This window comes from Muntiacus reevesi, chromosome 6, assembly GCF_963930625.1.
Source record: "Muntiacus reevesi chromosome 6, mMunRee1.1, whole genome shotgun sequence".
NCBI classification, from domain to species: Eukaryota; Metazoa; Chordata; class Mammalia; order Artiodactyla; family Cervidae; genus Muntiacus; species Muntiacus reevesi.
In genome coordinates, this window is record NC_089254.1 from 92,887,124 (window position 1) to 92,906,429 (window position 19,306).

The 19,306-nt window shown below is 40.7% G+C and overlaps 1 protein-coding gene across 1 annotated transcript in view; it reads left to right on the forward strand.

The window, feature by feature from the left end:
- The window catches only part of LRGUK (leucine rich repeats and guanylate kinase domain containing), a 96,613-nt gene extending 79,015 nt beyond the window's left edge, over positions 1–17,598 (forward strand). The window contains exons 16-20 of the mRNA XM_065939815.1: positions 2,936–3,075; positions 6,386–6,474; positions 8,287–8,406; positions 12,885–13,033; positions 17,468–17,598. Coding sequence (XP_065795887.1) covers positions 2,936–3,075; positions 6,386–6,474; positions 8,287–8,406; positions 12,885–13,033; positions 17,468–17,598 — 629 coding nt within the window. The remainder of the gene's footprint in view (positions 1–2,935; positions 3,076–6,385; positions 6,475–8,286; positions 8,407–12,884; positions 13,034–17,467) is intronic.
- The last annotated feature ends 1,708 nt before the right edge of the window (positions 17,599–19,306 follow it).

Genomic DNA, 19,306 nt, shown 5'->3' on the forward strand with positions numbered 1-19,306 from the left:
AATTCTAAATAAAGTCTAAGTTATTTTGAATTCATTTGAGATATAGTTCTGATTGTTCCAGATATTTCATTTATATTTTCCTGTATTTGGCAATGATACCAAATCAGTAAACTCATTTATGCTTCATTGTAGGTGTTTAAGTAAATATAACTAACTTATATACTGAAGAACTTGGTAATTTTTGTGGACTGTACAATGACTTATATATAATTTCATGTTGCCTCAAGTTTGACTTTAATTTAGAATCTTTGAATAACATCACTTTAAGAAACTTTGTTGCAGGGTATTATAACCAGTAATTATGATTTTTTTAATAACTGAAAAGTAATATCTCTTGCTCATTAATGTATCAAGACATTTGAAACTATATTAAGAACTGTATGAAACTCTTTACTATAGGAGTCCAAGTCTCGAAAGTAGTGGCATTTCAATGTAGTATAATAGTAATCTAAACACATTATCTTTACCCAGAATGTCTTGTTGCTGAGAAATCATTTAAGACATTCACCTGTTGAATTATAGCTCCATTGTCTCATTGGATAGAACTTGGTTTGTTTACATTATGGTACAATTGACTTACGGGTGAGAAAGCTGGAAGAAGGGACCCTGACACAAATACTATACATTAAGTAAGCTTTTATATAGAGAGGATCATTTCTATGGAAATTATAGCTTCTGTTTCTTTAAATTTCATCTTTTTTTTTTCAGATTCATCTGATCTTTTTCACAATGCTCTATTCTTTTTTTTTTTTAACAATGCTCTAAGAGTCTCATCAAGAGAATAAATGTTTTGGGTTTTGTTTGTTTGTTTGTTTTAATGAATATAAGATTCAGTCAGCCCTTCCGTCTCTTTTTGTTTTGTCTGCCTTGCCTCAGCCATGCTGAATTCTTGACTGTAATTCAGTTGTGTTAAGCCTGCTTCTGGGTGTTTATACAAAGCCATTCTCTCTGCCTGATATGCTTTTGTCCCATATCAAAGGTATCAAGGTATTCGAATGCCTTCCTTTGTAACTTTAGACCACTGTGCAGATGTCACCTCCTTAGGAGGGCTTCCTTTGACCATCACGCTATCCCTCACTCTGCCTCCTTTCTACCTTCCTGGGCCTTCATTGCGCTTATCACCACCTGACATTATCTGGTGTGTTGGTTGTCTGTCTCGTCTCCAACATGAAAATGTAGATCCCACAGGCCAAGGACGCTTTATTTACTGCTCTATCCCCAGCACTCAGTGCGCGGTCTGGCACATAGTAGGTGCTCAGCCAATATGGGTTGGATGGCTTTTCCATCAGGAAGACTGAATAGGGGATGTTTCCACATAACGATTGTCTCCTCTTATCTCTGTGATTGTTATAATTTCTTCAGTGTCCCTTTTCCAGTGCTCTGTCACCTGGAATTCCTTGGGTGTGCATTCCTGCATTTGTTACATCCTCTCAGTCTCTCCCCTTCAAGACAGGTGCTGAATTGTGGAGCTTTAGACTTCCCTACTGTGGTTAAAAACTTACTTGTCTGCAACAGCTTTTACCTTGCTTTTTTTCTGTTGGCTGCAGTGGGAATTGCATGCAATTTGGTAGGAGTTCGAGTTCAGATTCTGTACCAGCACACAGCCCAGAATTAAAGGTCTGATTTCCCATGGGTGTTTCCATCCTCGGTGTAGGTGAGCCTATGCCCAGACTAAGTCCTGAGATTTCCAGACACTTTTCCAACTTCCCACCTAATAAAGAGCCCAGAGACTGGCCTTGCCTCTCAGTCCAGAAACCTCAGGCCCAAAACATTCTGACCTCTTGGTGTCAGTGTCTTCTGCTCTGACTTGGACTCTTCACTTCCAGCACCTAAAAATGTTTCTTTCTTAGTTTCAGTTTTGCTCTGTGTTAAAAAAACACTTCTGTTATATATTATCCACTATTCAATTTTCTCTTGAGCTGGGGCTCGCTTCCCACATCTGTTCAGTCAGCCGTATTGGTACTGTGGAGATGATTTATTTTGGCATCTTTATAGCAATACTGAAAATGGTGATATTCCTAATACATCCAAAAGTATTTACACTTGGCCCCATGATACATGAGCAGTGATAGAAATTTAGATTCTTTATATTCTAGGTCTATGGACATTCTAATGTTTTATAAGGAAACTTTAGACATTTATGTATAAATTCTGCTAAATAGTGACCTCATCATCCATTCCATTCTTTTTAGAAGTTTTTTCTTAGCATTGTGTGTTTATTATGAATACTATTATTAGCATTGCATGTTTATTATTATTTTAGCCTTTTTTAAACATTTTTATTTACTTAATATTTTGGACTGTGCTGGGTCTCTGTCGCTATGCAGGCTTTCTCCAGATGCGGTGTGCAGACTTCTCACTGTGGCAGCTTCTCTTGTTGTGGAACACAGGCTCCAGGGCACGCAGGCTTCAGGAGTTGCAGCTCCCGGGCTCTAGGGCACAGGCTTACTCGTTGTGGTGTATGGGCTTGGCTGACCCTCGGCATGTGGTTATCTTCCCAGACCGGGGATCGAACCCGTGTCTCCTGCATTGGCAGGTGGATTCCCTACCACTGAACCACCAGGGAAGCCCCTTATTTTAGCCTTTTAGGACAATTTTGTCAAAAGGAAAGTAATTATAAAAGGGACTTTTCAGTTCAGTATCTGGAAGCCTTTAATTCCATTCATAAGTCTTTACTGATCGAATACAAAGTATACTCCCAGAACGTTTCTACTAGGTGATGTGGACTACCTTTATAATTTTCAGTAATAATTATTATTGTACTCATAAGATGTATTTTTAGTTATCTTACTTTCAAGTTGACCCGCACAGCCTTCAAGTATACACTTTGTTGTGTTTGAGCAAACCCAGATATAAAACATTTCCCTCACTTCAGAAAGTTGTTGTATCCTATTTTATGCCTTTTATTTTAAAACTTATTTTTTTTCCCTAGGAGATATTAAGAAATCTCACCTGAAACCTGAAAAGATTTCTAGGAAGTTAAGAGTTTCAAATGAGTTTGAGTCCCTGGATTTTGCAGACAGAAACTACTTTGTGAAATTATGGGCCAAACTTTCAGGCAAAAAAACACCAGTGGTAAGAAGGGATAGAAGGGGAGGGGGGAGCCGCAACTGAACATTACACAGTTCAGACAAAAAGGACATTGGCTATTTTAACACTAAGTTTCACCAGAACTGTTCTCTGACAGTGTCAGCTGAAGACAAGCCCCCCACCCCACACACACTTTCTACACCTCTAAGAATAGGCATGGGGTTCTAAAAGTAGAATATTCAGTGTAGATTTTGGGAGTAGCTTTCCCCCAGGCTCCTAGTCAAAGCTCTGACACTCAGTTCTTCTAGTTAACAGGCACAGAAAAGCACTACTAATGCTGTAAAATATATATATTTCAAGGGAAAACTTGTTTTGATGTTGAGATATTTTTAATATTCTTGTGCTGAGCCTTCAAAGCAAGTCCACTCAAGGAGTCCGTGTTTTGTAAGCTTGCAGTACATAGACCTGTCCTATAACTTACTCTAATCCCTTTCTTCGAGAACTTAGAGAAGTCAGGACAGACAGGAGTTGGTCTGCATTCACATTAGGTCATCTTCTTTCCCTGTTTGTGATGGGTTTTCTGTGAATGTTGGGAATACAGAGACCTAAATCATTGCCACTTCTGCAGAAGTGATCCTGGAGTGCAGCAAATGTCCCATTTGTTTATGCAAAATAAATTGAATCTAGAATTGTTCCCACCTACTAGAATCTGTGGGAAATCAAATATCAGTCATTAGGAGTGGAGATCACTCCCAGTTTTTTGGATTAAGTTCAAGAATCCTGAGGTTTACACTGTCCTGGAAATTTAGGGAAGGTAAGGGCCCCTGGTCTCCAGACTCTCATGGTTACCATGGCGATGCACCTTGTCTGAAACCCTGAGTTCCATTCCAAGCCAGTGGTTCTAGTATTCTCCAGATCTCCTCCTGCAAGTACCTTCACCCAGTGCCAGCTCCTACGATCTCACCACACCCTAGGAGCTCCCTCGACATGCAGGGCCCATCAGTCCCTTTCCTTGTCCCCTTCCTTGGGCTTCCTTGGGAAGCCCAGCTCTTTTTTTTTTTTTCCCCATCACTTTCTCTCTGTATCTGCTCTCCCACCCTCCTTGGATGGTACATCTTTATGTTCCTTTGAGCTTAGACTTTCAAATATAAGTTCTTTGTTTAACCTCCCAGGGCATGGTGTATCCAGACTGTGAACTCCAGAATACACATTCTTGGCCACCTTTATTTTTTTTTTTTTTTTCCTCTAATATATTTTAAAAAATATTTCCACCTTTATGTATTTATCCATTTAGGGGGCAGTGCTGCCCACAGCATGTGGGGTCTTAGTTCCCAAACCAGGGATCAAACCCTGCATTGGAAGCCCAGAGTCTTAGCCACTGGACCACCAGGGAAGTCCCCTGGCCACCTTTATTCTTTAATGATAAGTCTGTGTCTTAACAACCAGAACCAGCTCATGTCCCAGTTAGGTTGTCCTGCCACTGAGCCTCATACACACCGATGGGAAACACACATCATTGCCTCGCAGGCTCTGCCTGTGAGTGTGTATCCATGCTTTATTTAAACACGACCAACCTGAATGTTACCTGCTAGAAAGTTTTCAGGTCCAGTTAAAGGCAGCTTTTCTCTGGTCAAGGGCACTCAGGTCCTCAGGAGAGAGAACAGAGGAACAGAGATGGAATACACACACACTGGGTTCTCAGCTGTAATTCATCTCCAGCATCTCAACATAAAATTCATTAACATTATGGAGGAACCGGAGAGTAGAGGGTATGATCAAAAGACAATGTGAGAATAGGTAAGCAGACCACATGTTGAAAAATTCTCATGAAATTTGACATGCCCAAGGTCATGCCTTATCTGCAGCCACCTCCCTGAGAAACTGTTCAGCCCCCATAATCCAGAACTTCTAGAGCCTAGTGTGGAGATCTGGTGTGTTCTGTGTTAGAGGGTTGGTGGTTTCTCATCCATGATGGCAACTGCGCTCCAGCCCCTTGCAGCCTGAGATTCTGGTAACTTCGCCTGCCAACCCTGGTGGAGATAAAATATAACAGAGTTGTTTCATAGAAAAGCAAATCAAATCCTCCCAAGAAGCAATAGATTCTCTGCTCAGAAATGAGTGCAGGGGTAGTGCTAAATTGCTGCTGTCATACACATGAGGTGAATTTGCCTGAGATTATTTTCAGTGTCTCATTTTCTTGTAAAGTTTATGAAAATTCAATGCTATTTTGAAATTTTAAGTGTTTATCAACTTTTAGGATAGCTCATAGGTTAGCAACTTCTTGCACAGCTGTTATAATGCTGCAAAATGAACAACATGATGATTCTAAAGATCATCACAACAGATGTTTAATGAGATGTTATGGTTATGGTGGAGATCATAAATAGCCTTTGTTGTTGTTGTTCAGTTGCTCAGCTCGGTCTTATCTGATTCTTTGCGACCCCATGGACTGCAGCACACCAGGCTTCCCTGCCCTTCACCATCTCCCAGAGCTTGCTCAAACTCATGTCCATTGAGTCAGTGATGCCATCCAACCATCTCATCCTCTGTCTCCCCTTCTCCTCCTGCCCTCAGCCTTTCCCAGCATCAGGGTCTTTCCCAATCAGTTGGCTCTTTGCATCAGTTGGCCCGAGTATTGGAGCTTCAGCATCAGTCCTTCCAATGAATATTCAGGGATGATTTCCTTTAGGATTGAAAACAGACTTTAAGCATCACTTATAATTTGGAAGGGGCTTTCATGTAAATTATCTCATGTACCCCTGACTGCAACCCTTAGGAAAAGCTATTTTAATTCATTTTACTTTCCCAGCATAAATCCCTATGTATTTTTGAAACTTTTTATTGGATTGGGAAAAGTAATTACAACTTTCTCAGTCAGATATCTATATCGCAAATCATTCATCCCCCAAAATAGAAATGTTTGTGCTTTTTGGTATTTAGTGATGGTGACGGGGTGTTGGTGAAATACGGGAGGAAACCCTCATAATCTGTTGTATTTCAGATTCATACTTATCATCAGATATATTCAGTCAGTTACTGTGTGTGCAAAAATCTGATAAAACTAAAAAGACAGTAATAGTCTGTATTATCAAGAGATAATTTCATTAGAAAGATGTAAGAAATAATATGACATGTTAATAAAAATTGCCACATTTAAATTGCGGTCTTCATAAAAATATTTTTGTTTTATAAAGTTTTCTTTCTTTCCACTGGACAAATATTATTTACTTGTAGGCCTTTTTTTCCCCTTTCCACACATTTGGCAATCTCTCTCAAGAAGAGGATGATTATAGCTATTTTAATATCTGACATATTTTTAACATCAATATAATTATAGATCATATTTCTTGCCTAGGAAAGAGAGTCTTTGGCGAGACAGTATGAGACAGCCCGGCAGACCCTAATGGGAAACACCCCTCCTCAGCACACGTTCCTGTTTCAAAGGTAGATATTTGTCATGTGTGTTTATAGTTGGGCATCTTTAGATTGATTTTTTGGTATCCAAGTATACCAGATGAATCCTAAATCGTCAGCATAACCAGGGACCTTTATACTAAAATGGACCTGGTGGTAGTAAACCTAATTCTAGAAGTTGTATTTCCCTTTCATTTATACATGTTTTTAAAGGCACAGTATACTCACTGTTGCTAGAAATAGATGATTTTTTGCAGTCTTTGAGGACTGTAAAGGATGATATTTCTGGTCATGTTTGAATATAAGTATCCACCTTCACCAAGGCTTTGATGATGGAAGGTCAATTTTATCCTGTTGAATATCCTGTCCTTCCTGAATCTCAAAACAATAGTAGTTAATGATTTGTGGGATCATTTGTTTAATGTTTCCTTTCCACATTAAACTGTAAATTCCATGAGGATAGGGACCGTTGTATTTTTATTAACCCATGAATTCTCCATCCTTAATATGCAATGATTCACTCAGTCCCTGAGGCATAGTAGAGGCTTCATAGATATTGGTGGCTATAATAATTACTGTACTATTAATTATCACATGTGACGAGACACATTTCAACTTTAAGATATACTCAAAATGAATAACCAGGATGTTTATGAAATGTTTGTGTTTTATCTTCTTATGAATATTATAGGCTTCAGTATTCTGAATTCTCTTTTCTGTGTGACCTTTTGGAAAGTTCTAGTTGTAAAATGAAGCCCCTGTTTTCAGAAAGTTACTAAGAGCACTGACAAGACCTTAATTATAGTGTTTTAAAGAGCTTTTTAAAGTGCAGTAATTCAAGAAAGCAGAATGCAAAAGCCATTTTAAAATGTTTTTCAATTTCACTTCTTTTTATTGTCTGTAATTTTAAGCTATCTGTTGAAAATCTTTAACCCAACATAAATTAGGTTTTATCTTTGTCTTCTATGTAGCAAAAAAAAAGTATGATTTCTTTTCTCCATACTGGTAAGCTATCTTTGGATAGTCTGATTCTAAAGGCAGGCTGTGTGGAATATACAAAGTTCTACTGGAGGAGGGGGTACAGGTGGTAGTCAGGAGACAGGCAGTCTACCCCAGAGCAGCTAAAGTCAGGGCTTGTCCGACCCCTGACCAGCTCAGCGGCCATGCCTACTGACACGCTGTGGACACTATGTTATTTTAAATCTGAGCCTCTACTGGGTCATACAAGGGCAGAAGGGTGCTCTGAAATTTGCATGCATTTATATGCAATCAGTCTACTTTGCACATAGCAACTCTATTTAGCAAGTCTAGGGTGAATAGCGGTAGGATTTATTCACTAAAAGTAGTTAATGATTCTTTCAAGTCACTCTGTCTGGAAAAACAGGCTGGTATAGGTGAAAAAAGGATATTTTATACTAGAGTTCAGTAGAAAGTAAAACAGTAGAATTTTTATAAATATTTTATTCCGATATTATTTCAAAGTATTAGATTACAAACAAAACTGGAAAATATCTATTTCAGTTTTTATAGCAGTTGATATATTGCTGGACTTCACTTAACAAATAGGTGAGGATTTACAATAGAATATGCACTAATCAACAGGAGGATAATCTGCCTATATTAATGTCTTAATGGAGAAGGAATATTCAGAAAAATACAAATTTGCTTAATCTACCAGTGTCTAAGACAAACTCTGATGTGTTTGTATACATTACATTATTCCAAATAGATTTTGCTGTCAAATGCATTTACTTGCGATGTAAGAGTCAGTATTTAGGTATAACGTGTGTGTATATGCTTGGTATCATTACAGAATTCTGTGAATCTTTTTTCCAATTTCAGGGGTCTAGTACCAGCACCCATCATCAATAATCTACGTTATTTTACAGCGTTAGAACTCAAGAAAAGTTTTGAGCTTTATGGAGATTATTTTAAAGCCCCCTTTGAACCTTCTGAAAAGAGGTGAGTTGAGTTTTGTTGGATAGAATAAATTATTTTCTGTTGGTTAGTTACAGTCATGGTGCTTATCCCTAGACTTTAGAGGATTCTTGAAGCTGGGAGGCAGGCCCCACCATGGAATATGAATGGAGTAGATCTGAGCCCTCTAGGGAGGGCACAGCCTTATAATCAAGATTCACTGGAACCGAAGAAGCTTCTCTTTGGGACTTTGAAATTTGAGGGAATGACACACAGATGCAGGGGCAGGTTGAGATCATTCAAGTCACCAGTGGTGGAATCATCAAGAGTCCGGTGTGAAGCACAAGCAGTGATGTCTACCAGTCGCTTCCTCTACTGCAGCTTGGCTGTGTTCTTGGCACCTAGCTTACCTTTGCTCTTGCCAGGTTGAAAAGCCTGGTTCTCTAGTTTTCCATTAAATCTGCAAACTACCCAATAGCTTTTCAGTGACTCCCTTTTTGAAATTTAAATTAGCCAGAGTTGGTGTCTGTAATTTGTAATCCACATCTCTGATTAGTACAATTGAAAATGTTTGCTAGCTGATGCTCTCGATTTTTATTATGAAAGTCTTTTTCTTCCTGGGTCCTGATTTTAATATGTCAGACTGTGATTCAAAACCTGATTTGTGTAGGTTGAGAACTCCATATAGGCCCTCCTACTGATTTTAGTGCTTGACTTTTGTGCGCATTCTATTACATTCCATTTCTACTTCAGCTTTCCCTGCCACTACCTTAGACTGTCTCTGTATAGGTCTTAAACCCATGCTTCTCAGGCAAAGATGTGGCTGGTTCAGTCAGTCATCTTGGGTGGAAATCTCTAGCTGGAACCTCACAGGTAATATAGGTAACAAGCTAGTCTATAATTGGTGGCTCCTGTGTCAGATAACCATCTTTTTTCTAATCTTCTGTGGCCAGAGCAGGGATAGAGAACTAAGTAAAGACCTCTTCAGCAGGAGTTTGTGGGTTTGGTCTCTCTGAATGCATGACAGCAAAATATACAAGAAGTGACCTAAAATGTCAGCAGTGGGTATTCCTCTAGAATTATCAGTTATTTTTATTGTCTTCATCTTTTTTTCTGTAAATTCTAAATCATCCACACAGCATATATGTGTTTTATTTTTAATATCCTAAAATATTAAAAAAAAAAACCATGAGAATTTGATGAAATATTCAGTAAATTGGAAAAATTAGTCCTATAATACAATTAAGTTGCTCATTGCTTCCATATATTAAAATAAAATTTGGGTGAAAGAGAAGTCGCTCAGTCATGTCCGACTCTGTGACCCCATGTACTGTAGCCTACCAGGCTCCTCCATTCATGGAATTTTCCAGGCAAGAGTACTAAAGTAGGTTGCCATTTCCTTCTCCAGGGGATCTTCCCAACCCAGGAATCAAACCCAGGTCTCCCGCATTGCAGGCAGATGCTTTACCATCTGAGCCACCAGGGAAGTAAATTACAAAGAGTTAAATACAAATTAAAAGACGCTTGCTCCTTGGAAGAAAAGTTATGACCATCCTAGACAGCATATTAAAAAGCAGAGACATTACTTTGCCACCAAGGTCCATCTAGTCAAAGCTATGGTTTTTCCAGTAGTCATGTATGGATGTGAGAGTTGAACTATAAAGAAAGCTGATTGCCAAAGAATTGATGTCTTTGAACTGTGGTGTTGGAGAAGACTCTTAAGAGTCCCTTGGACTGCAAGGAGATCAAGCCAGTCCATTCTAAAGGAAATTAGTCCTGAATATTCATTGGAAGGACTGATGCTGAAGCTGAAATTCCAATACTTTGGCCACTTGATGTGAAGAACTGACTCATTTGAAAAGACCCTGATGCTGGGAAATAAATTGAGGGCAGGAGGAGAAGAGGCTGACAGAGGATGAGATGGTTGGATGGCATCACCAACTCGATGGACATGAGTTTGAGCAAGCTCCAGGAGTTAGTGATGGACAGGGAAGACGAATGCTGCAGTCCATGGGGTCACAAAGACTGAGCAACTGAACGGAACTGAAATACAAATCAGTGCTTATAATATCAATGGTGTGTTAAAAGTCAGATGCAAATGTATATCCAGCATATAATGTAGCTTTAAAAAAATATTCATGTATATGTAACATCAAAAAACACTAAAAAGATATATGCCAAAATATTATTAGTTATTATCTCCTAGTGATGGGATTGTGGCCAATTTTTGTTTTCTTTGTTCTTCCCCAGATTTTCCAACAGTGATTTTATAATTTTTGAAGTATTAATGTAACTTCAAAATGTCATTTTAGAAGTCTGCCATGGCAAAGGGATATTTTATGAGGGTGATGTTTCATCATGAGAATGCCAACCTAAAAAATGAGTAATGGCTTCCTTTATTTCTACATCTTATTGTCATAACATTTTGGGTTTCCTTTGAGAAATTTGATAACAAAAAACTAGAGTCCCCACTAAATGGTTCCCCCAAGTCGGCACGTCTCACTGGATACTAGATACTCTAGATTATAATTCGTTAACTCATTATAGTGACAATGTTGAAACTGCAGATTTCTGAGCATTTATTCACGCTCTCAGTTTTTAGTACAGCTAGGTAGCTTGATGGGAACACTGAGAAAAAGAATGTCTCAGTTTAGGCTGTTATAACAAATTACCATAGGCTGAGTGGCTTAACCAAAAGATAGTTATTTCTTAAAGTTCTGGAGCTGAGAAGTTTGAGATCAGGAGGTCAGCGTGGTTGGGTTCTTATGAAGATCCTCTTCCTAGTGTGCAGATGGCTGGCTTCTTGCTGTGTCCCCATATGGCAGAAGCGAGCTGCCTTTTGTCCTTTCTTGAAAGTCGCTCAGTCATGTCCAACTCTTTGTGGGACCCCATGAACTACACAGTCCCTGGAATTCTCCAGGCTAGAATACTAGCGTGGATAGCCTTTCCTTTCTCCAGGGGATCCTCCCAACCCAGGGATCAAACCCAGGTCTCCTGCATTGCAGGCAGATTCTTTACCAGCTGAGCTATTTCTTATAAGAGCATTAATCCCATTCAGGAAGGCTACACCTCTGGACCTAGTTACCTCCCAAAGGTCTTATCTCTTTACCCCATCATATTAGGGGTTAGGATTTCGACATATAAATTTGGGCAGAGTTGGGGAGGCACACAAACACTCAGTCCATAGCAGAATTAAAAAAAAAAAAAGAATGAAAAATTGCTTACTAGGCTACAATGGGCTTATCTATCAACTGTTCCCATGGTGAAAAGGGTGGATCAGACCTTCACTCAAGTCTGCCCCCACCACATGGTAACACCTGTGTCTTTCAACCCCACCACCTTTTGACTTCTGACTTTCAAAGCATTTTCATTTACTACATCCTTTGACACAAAGGAACAGTAATTGAAAGGCAGAACTTGCTGTGATCCCTTTCTTGGTGTGTGTTTTAAATGAAGAGGTATTCTTTTCCAAAAAGAAGAGACCAAACCGTCTGTCTTTTGAGTCGAATTGTGTTCCCCCACAGATGTGTACATACTCACATAAATTGATATGGAAAACATTCAGAGCCTCAAAACATAAATAAAGAAAAGAAGTAAATGGTCCATAAAAGCTAATTAATAGATGCAAGAAATAATGATTAACCTTGCCGTGAACAAAGCTCAGCTGTTCGCAGTGCTCTCTCTGAGGAATGAGCTCCCCCTCGGTGGATTTGCCCCCTCCCATGCCCCTGCGCCCTGGAGGAAGCAGGAACAGGTAGAACCCAAAGGAGAGCAGCTTGCTGATAGGAAGTGCGCTGGCCTTTCCTGGAGCAGAGACTCCAGGCATCCAGATCACACCCCAGCTTTGTCCTTAAAAAGGGAACTAACATCTAGCAACAGTTATGCCCAATGTGTGGTCCAGATCAGGCTGCCTAGCATGCTTTCCTCTTTTCTGACCTTGAAGTAGCACAAGTGTATAAACTGCATTTGATTCTAAGGGCTTCCCGGGTGTCTTAGTGGTAAAGACTACACCTGCCAATGCAGGAGATGCAAGAGATGTGGATTCGATCCCTGGGTTGGGAAGATCCCCTGGAGAAGAAAATGGCACCTTACTCCAGTATTATAACCTGGAAAATTCCATGGACAGAGGGGCCTGGCAGGCTATACTCCATGGGGCTACAAAGAGTTGGACATGACTAAGTGACTGAACATAACACACACACATGTAAACACATATGCTAAGATCCTAGGAATCAGGATCCATGCCTGACTCATCTTGTTTTATAGATGCCAGCACCTCTCACCATGCTCTTTGCAAATATTCAATGATGTTTTGTGTAATGGATGAGAACTTTATGCTAATATATACACTACTTAATATGCCAGCTGCTAATAGGTCTTGACTGCCTAAGTATTGTTGAAAACGTGAGCTCAACAGAGGTACTTTTGCAAACTACTGAATAATTTGACAACGATAACCCAATGGTCATATGGCCATTCATGGTTTTGCATCTCAAAGATATCATCCATTTTTCATTTTTCAGTGTCATGGATCCCAGGGATTCCGTGCAGTATCCTGAATTACTTCCTTCTTGTCCATGGTCAAAAGAGTTGCCTTTTCGGCCTCCAGAAGACAGCATTTATTCACACCAAGACTCGGTAATAGATGATACTGAGGATCATGCCCTAAAAGGTATGAGTCATTTACATATGGTTCTCATATAGATATTCATATTATATCTATTTTCCACTGCCTTTCTGTTTTCTGATTTTTAAAAATTAAATAAGTGTTTTACATGAGAATCCATCCATTGAGGCAGGATGGGTTATTTATCCCACATTGTGGCAGATGAGAAACAAAGTTCGAAAAGATCCAGAAAGTGCCCAGGGTTACTTAGCCATTTAGGGTGGATGCTGCTGCTTGGCTCATCTGACCACACTACCTGCAGGAGTGTTGTGGAGTGAGAGGTGCTATTTTATTAATAGCAGCTTGGGCTCCATTCAGTGAAGGTGAAGAAAAGCAGAGAAGGTTTCATGCTACTGACCAATCTCCTGCTCCGGGGGTCTGGCAGAATCCTGATGGTTCAGGGCTTGAAGGATCAGACTCAGCCCCCACTCCCCTGTACCTCCTTTTTGCACCTAGCTGCCCAACAGACTTGTGAATGTGTATCGCCTAGCTCAGACAGGATGATCATTGCATTTTTGTCTCTGGCACCGTTCATAAAGCACATTGAATAAAGACCTGAAACAATGTGGGGAGACTGAAGGGCTGGAGGCGAAAATGGAAAAGGCAGAGAGTAGCCCATACGGGGCTCTGTGAGCAATTGATGGAGGGATGAATACATTGGGGGGGATTCTCTAGGACCTGGAGGCAGGGAGCCACCATGAGCAACCTGAGATGGGATGGGGTGACCTGCTTGAGCCCAGAAGACTTGAGGATTGCCTGCTTGCTCAGGTGACCCTGGGAACCAGAAGAAGGGTACAGACATGTTAGTTCGCCAGCGACAAGAGGACACAGTAGGTAGCATACACCAGAAGGAAGGTCCTGAATCAGGCACCTTCTAACCATTTCTCTTCGGGTGGTGTCTTCAGGACAGCTGACCAGGTATCTTCAAGGATTTTACTCATAAGGGTGGACATCAACCATAAGAATTAGAATCTGTTGGACTAGTTAGTGGTGAAGAACTCGCCTGCCAATGCAGGAGGTGCAAGAGACGTGCATTCAATCCCTGGGTCGGCAAGACCCTCTAGAGGAGGGAATGGCAACCCACTTCAGTATTCTTGCCTGGAAAACTCCATGGACAGAGGAACCTGGCAGGCTAGTCCATGGGATCACAAGAGTCAGACCCAGCTGAGCCTAGCACATGGCCTGACACAAATAGACTGCCAGGTATTTCTCCAGCAAAGATGGGTTTATTGGGGCTCAGGCTAAGAACTGCAAAATTAGGGGTCTGCAACCACAGCCCCTCCTAAGGAAGGAGAAAGCTCTCTATAGGGAGGGAACGGAAGCTAGGAGAGCTTTAGTAAACAAAGAGTCCATGACTTTTCATTGCCTGAGTCCATCCCAAGAAAGAAGAGGAGACTTTCTTCTTCCTGGTGGACTCCACTATGGTCACAGGACACAACAGCTCCAACTTCATTTAATTGAGATTTCTGTTTCTTAATATATGTATTTTTTACAAGTCGAAAGTCTCGCAATCCAGGAACTAATCCCAACTTCTCAGGTAGACATACTATGTCATCTCACAGGATGTGGGGAGTGCTCTGGGAACCCTTTAAAGGCTGTGGGCTGCCACTTCAAAGCCTGGGGAAACACAGGAGCCCTGGGTCAAACATGCCCCCAAGGCCCATCATGGTTCTGGCTTCCCATAGGACATGTTCCCAGACCTTTTCCATCTCATTTCCTCTCCTCTGCCTGTCTCCTTCCTTATAAATGGAATCCTTAGAGTTGAAAACTATATTCCAAACCTAGTCTAACCAGAACAAAGTGGGGGATGCTACCTGTGGGGCAGAGCTGTGGAAAGAACATTGCATTAGGGATCCGAAGACCTGGGTTCCTGTTCCATTTCTACACTGGACTGGCTGCACAGTGTTGGGCAAATCAATTAATGTCTGAGCCTTAGAATTCCTATGATCTGTCCCACAGTGATATAGTAATATCCTGTATTACTATAATATATATATATTATGTGAGACATAACATGATTATACAGGACCAGCAAGATGGGGTATGGTGTAAGTAAGAAGGTAAGTGCTAGATACCTGCCAGGTATTACGATTATACATTTTTACACACATAGAAGATTGTGGTTGTTTTCTAATGGAATGTTTTGAGGAGATTTATTCCGTTGGAATAAATTAGAATGAATGAATGGAATGAATAAAATTGAAATGGGCCAAGTTTTCCTATTTTTTTTTAACCTGCATTGTGATCTTGTGTTGAAAACTGGGCGTTTGAAAAAGCAGCAACCTCTCCCAAGGTGTAGACTGGTTCCGTGCAGGGGAAGCCCTCCACTAACTAGCAGGGTGTGTCCTGAGCCCAGGATTAGCCCAGCCTAAGGGATCAAGGTCTTTTCAGTCTCTTTTGGGGCATGCCCTTTCCCTGAATCTCAGGGGTGCTTTTTTTTTCCTGTTCCCCAGTATACACAGATGCTTTTAAATGAGTGTATTAATTTTCCTAAATGTCTTCTTGGAGTCTTAGCTGTTCTCTTGTGTTCCTCACCTAGGAATCCCTTGTCCCAGGCATCTTTAGGTCTGTGCCTTCTGTGGGGTTTTCCAGGAGCCCTGCCCACTGCTTGCTGTGGCTTCCTCTCCCCTGAGATCCCACTGCTAGCCATCTGGGCTCTGAGTTAGGTGATGCAGACACCCATCAGGCTGGTTTGATCTCCTTGCAGTCCAAGGGATTCCCAAGAGTCTTCTCTAACACCACAGTTCAAAGACATCAATTTTTTGGCGCTCAGCTTGCTTTATAGTTCAACTCGCACATCCATACATGACTACTGGAAAAACCATAGCTTTGACTAGACAGACCTTTGTCGACAAAGTAGTGTCTCTGCTTTTTAATATGCTGTCTAGGTTGGTCATAGCTTTTCTTCCAAAGAGCAAGCATCTTTTAATTTCATGGCTACAGTCACTGTCTGCAGTGATTTTGGAGCCCAAGAAAATAAAGTACGTCACTGTTTTCATTGTTTCTCCATCTATTTGCCATGGAGTGGTGGGACCAGATGCCATGATCTTAATTTTTTGAACCACTTCTTTAATAAATGTGAACTTGCTAAGGATTAAGCTCAGGTGTGCCAGTTTGTCGATCTTTATTTCTGTCTTCTAAGTGGCAGTATTATTTACTACCTATGCTTTTCTTATGGTGATGAATTCTTAAAGACCAGACACTCTAAAAATTCCTCCTGTCAGTTTTTTTCAGCGCCCTGAGAGGCAGCTTACCTGGGTGTGAAAAATGAACTGATTGGGAAGGGAGACCCATTCTGCTCTCTCTGCATTCTTCTTCCAGGCCTTTGTTTAAGGTGTTTTTATTACCCTCTCTAGCTTAGAAGAATATCTCCATGGTGAACAAAACAGAACATGAGGAGGAGCCTTTTTGTTTTCTTTCTTTCTTTTTTTTTTGTCCTCTGTTAACACAATATCATCTTCTCAAGGAGTGTGCTGTTCTTGCTCTGAATATACCTTGGAAGTGAAAGTCGCTCAGTCATGTCCGACTCTTTGCACCCCTGTGGACTATACAGTGCCTGAATTCTCTAGGTCAGGAAACTGGAGTGGGTAGTCTTTCCCTTCTCCAGGGGATCTTCCCAACTCAGGATCGAACCTAGGTCTCCAGCATTGCAGGTGGATTCTGTACCAGCTGAGCCACAAGGGAATATACCTTTAAAAAGGCCCATATTGCCTTTAACTTTGGGATTGCATTGCTTTGCCTGATAAACTGAGTCTTCCCAATCTTACAGGTCATTCTGTTTTGCTCACCTCCTATAGAATCCTCTAGCCTCACTCTCTTAATTCTTCCTACACTGCTTTCTCTGCCCACTGAGAATGCAGCTTCCTCTGTTGCCAGCATGCTTCCACCTTCAGGCTCTATCTTCCAAACTCCTCTTGCTTCCACAGTCCCTGAAGGGACCTAGCTCCATGGTTCATCCTGGGTCCTCATCTTCAGTGAACAAGCCAATCTTAAGAGCATTAGATAAGGTTTCTCTAGGAAGGACTTCAGAGTTGGGGGGGGGGTGGTGCGGATTATGGGGGTGTGTGTGTGTGTGTGTGTGTATGTGTGTGTGTGTCTGTGTTAAGTCTGCTCATATACGATTGAAAAGGAATATGTGCAGGGGATTTTTGCAAAGGGTATGAGCAGGGTAGAAGAGTAGCATAGGAACTGCTTGCTGTGGACACCTTCGGGTCATTGGGCAAGTCTATTCAACCCAAGGTGTGTCTAACCACACACATGATGTATTCTCAACCTCATCCCTATTTTTCTTATTTGGATGTCATTAATTTTTTATAGTTTTTTATGAATGCATTCTAAAAATTATTCTGTTTTTTTATGTCATGCAATGCTTATTTTCTTTGTTTAGTGTACCAAGGGGTTAACTATACATACTGTCTTTTTTTCCTTAATGTTTTGCAGCAGTACATAAACAAGCATTTCCACATGGAAAAGGGTCTCTCCAACACAGAAGACACACGGTCTCGGCCATCAGTCGCCCAGGTTCCAACGTCAAACCCACCCTCCCTCCGATACCTCAGGGCCGCAAGTAGACCAATACTCGATGTTTGATCTTAACGTGGAAAATGCTCTCTGATCATGTCTAGTCCCTCTGTCTTACCTGGCCATGCATCCTGGCTATTCCTCACTCAACCAACTACCTACAAAAGAATGTTCTGCGTGCCCTAATTCTCTCAATCAGCTTCTTTTGTGATTCTCTGAATAGTATCTATCTTTTTTCAAATGTAAGTTATTCTTAGCTTTTATTAATGTAATTTCCGTTTTTCCCATTGCTATGAATGACTCTTCCAGCTGCTTCCTGCTCCGAAATATCAGATGGCAAAAATCTCCTAAGATCTCTGCCTTGCTACATGCATAGTGGTTTTGGGATAAAGCCAATGGAAATTGTGATCTTAAAATTTCAACATGTCCATTTATAACATTAGTGTATACTTTACAGGATTGAAATATTTTGTTCTTCTCATTACGAAAAAATTATAGCATTCCATTTAACTTCTGACCAGCATGATATCTCCACTTGCTTTAGCAATATGATGAAATAAAGAGTATCAGGTATTTCTTTTATTTTACCATTTTTAGACTCATTATGAAAATCTTATAAACAATTTTCATCATCTTTGTAGTTTCACTTCCTGCTATCTGCAAAAAAAAGAATTTTTAATAGTTATAGATGAACCTGGTATTCAGCTGATATGTGTGAGCAAGACTAACCAGGTTGTTAAAATGTTGAAACACATCCCTTTGGATTGGCAGATGGCCTCTCCTGTGAATCCTCTATGCATGATGGTTCATGGGAACCACAGCCTTCACATAGTACTGCACTGATTGTTAAATATTTTAAATATCAAAATCTGCTAATGCTTTCCTTTTTAAAAAATATCAAAACCTCCTTCAATAACCCTCTTTGCTATAACTCAAAGTTGGATGTAACATGATATGCTATTGGTTCCTATCTTCCACCTAGCCCTAGTCTCAACTGGAATTGGTTAAAATTCTTTTCTTGGGGGTGGATGGGAGAGGATGGGAGGGGGAACACGGAGGAGAGTAATAGGCTGAGCCAGAGAAGGGAGGCAATGGTCTCTGGAGAAGCAGGGATGCAGAGAGTGGGTCTCATGCCCCAAGAACCTTAGAGAGTGAGATTCACCAGCATCATCTAATCTTCTTAAGTGTTATTATGAAATATTTTAGACATACTGGAAGGTATAAAAATAATAGTTTCAATTTCAGACAATATGGAAGAGATGCCTTTGGAAAATTTCTCCTTCTAAGCACAGCTTAAAAAAATGTAAGATTGAGAGATAGAAGGGAGAAGGCAGAGCCCCTGAGGACGCTGAGGCTTGAGTAATGACATAGTGGTGATTTCTCTGGGTTTCCTTTTGTCATAGACATTTCCTTTACTGGGCGCTGGAGAGACTACAGTCCCACAACACTAATGATGCAGACAACAAAAGTTCCAACAAACAGCCTGCTCTCTGTAGCTGGAAGACTAGGGAAGGAGCAGACTAGAGCAAGGAAACCTTTTAGACAAGAACTGCTTTACTCTAGCCAAACGCTGTGAATAAAGTCATGGTCCCGTTCTTACTCTCACTCTTGTTAGCAAATTGTTGTTCAGCCTCTGAGTTGTGTCTGACTCTGCAACCCCATGAGCTGCAGCAAGCCAGGCTTCCCGGTCCTTCACTATCTCCCGGAGTTTGCTCAAACTCATGCCCATTGAGTTGACCAGGCCATCCACCCATCTCA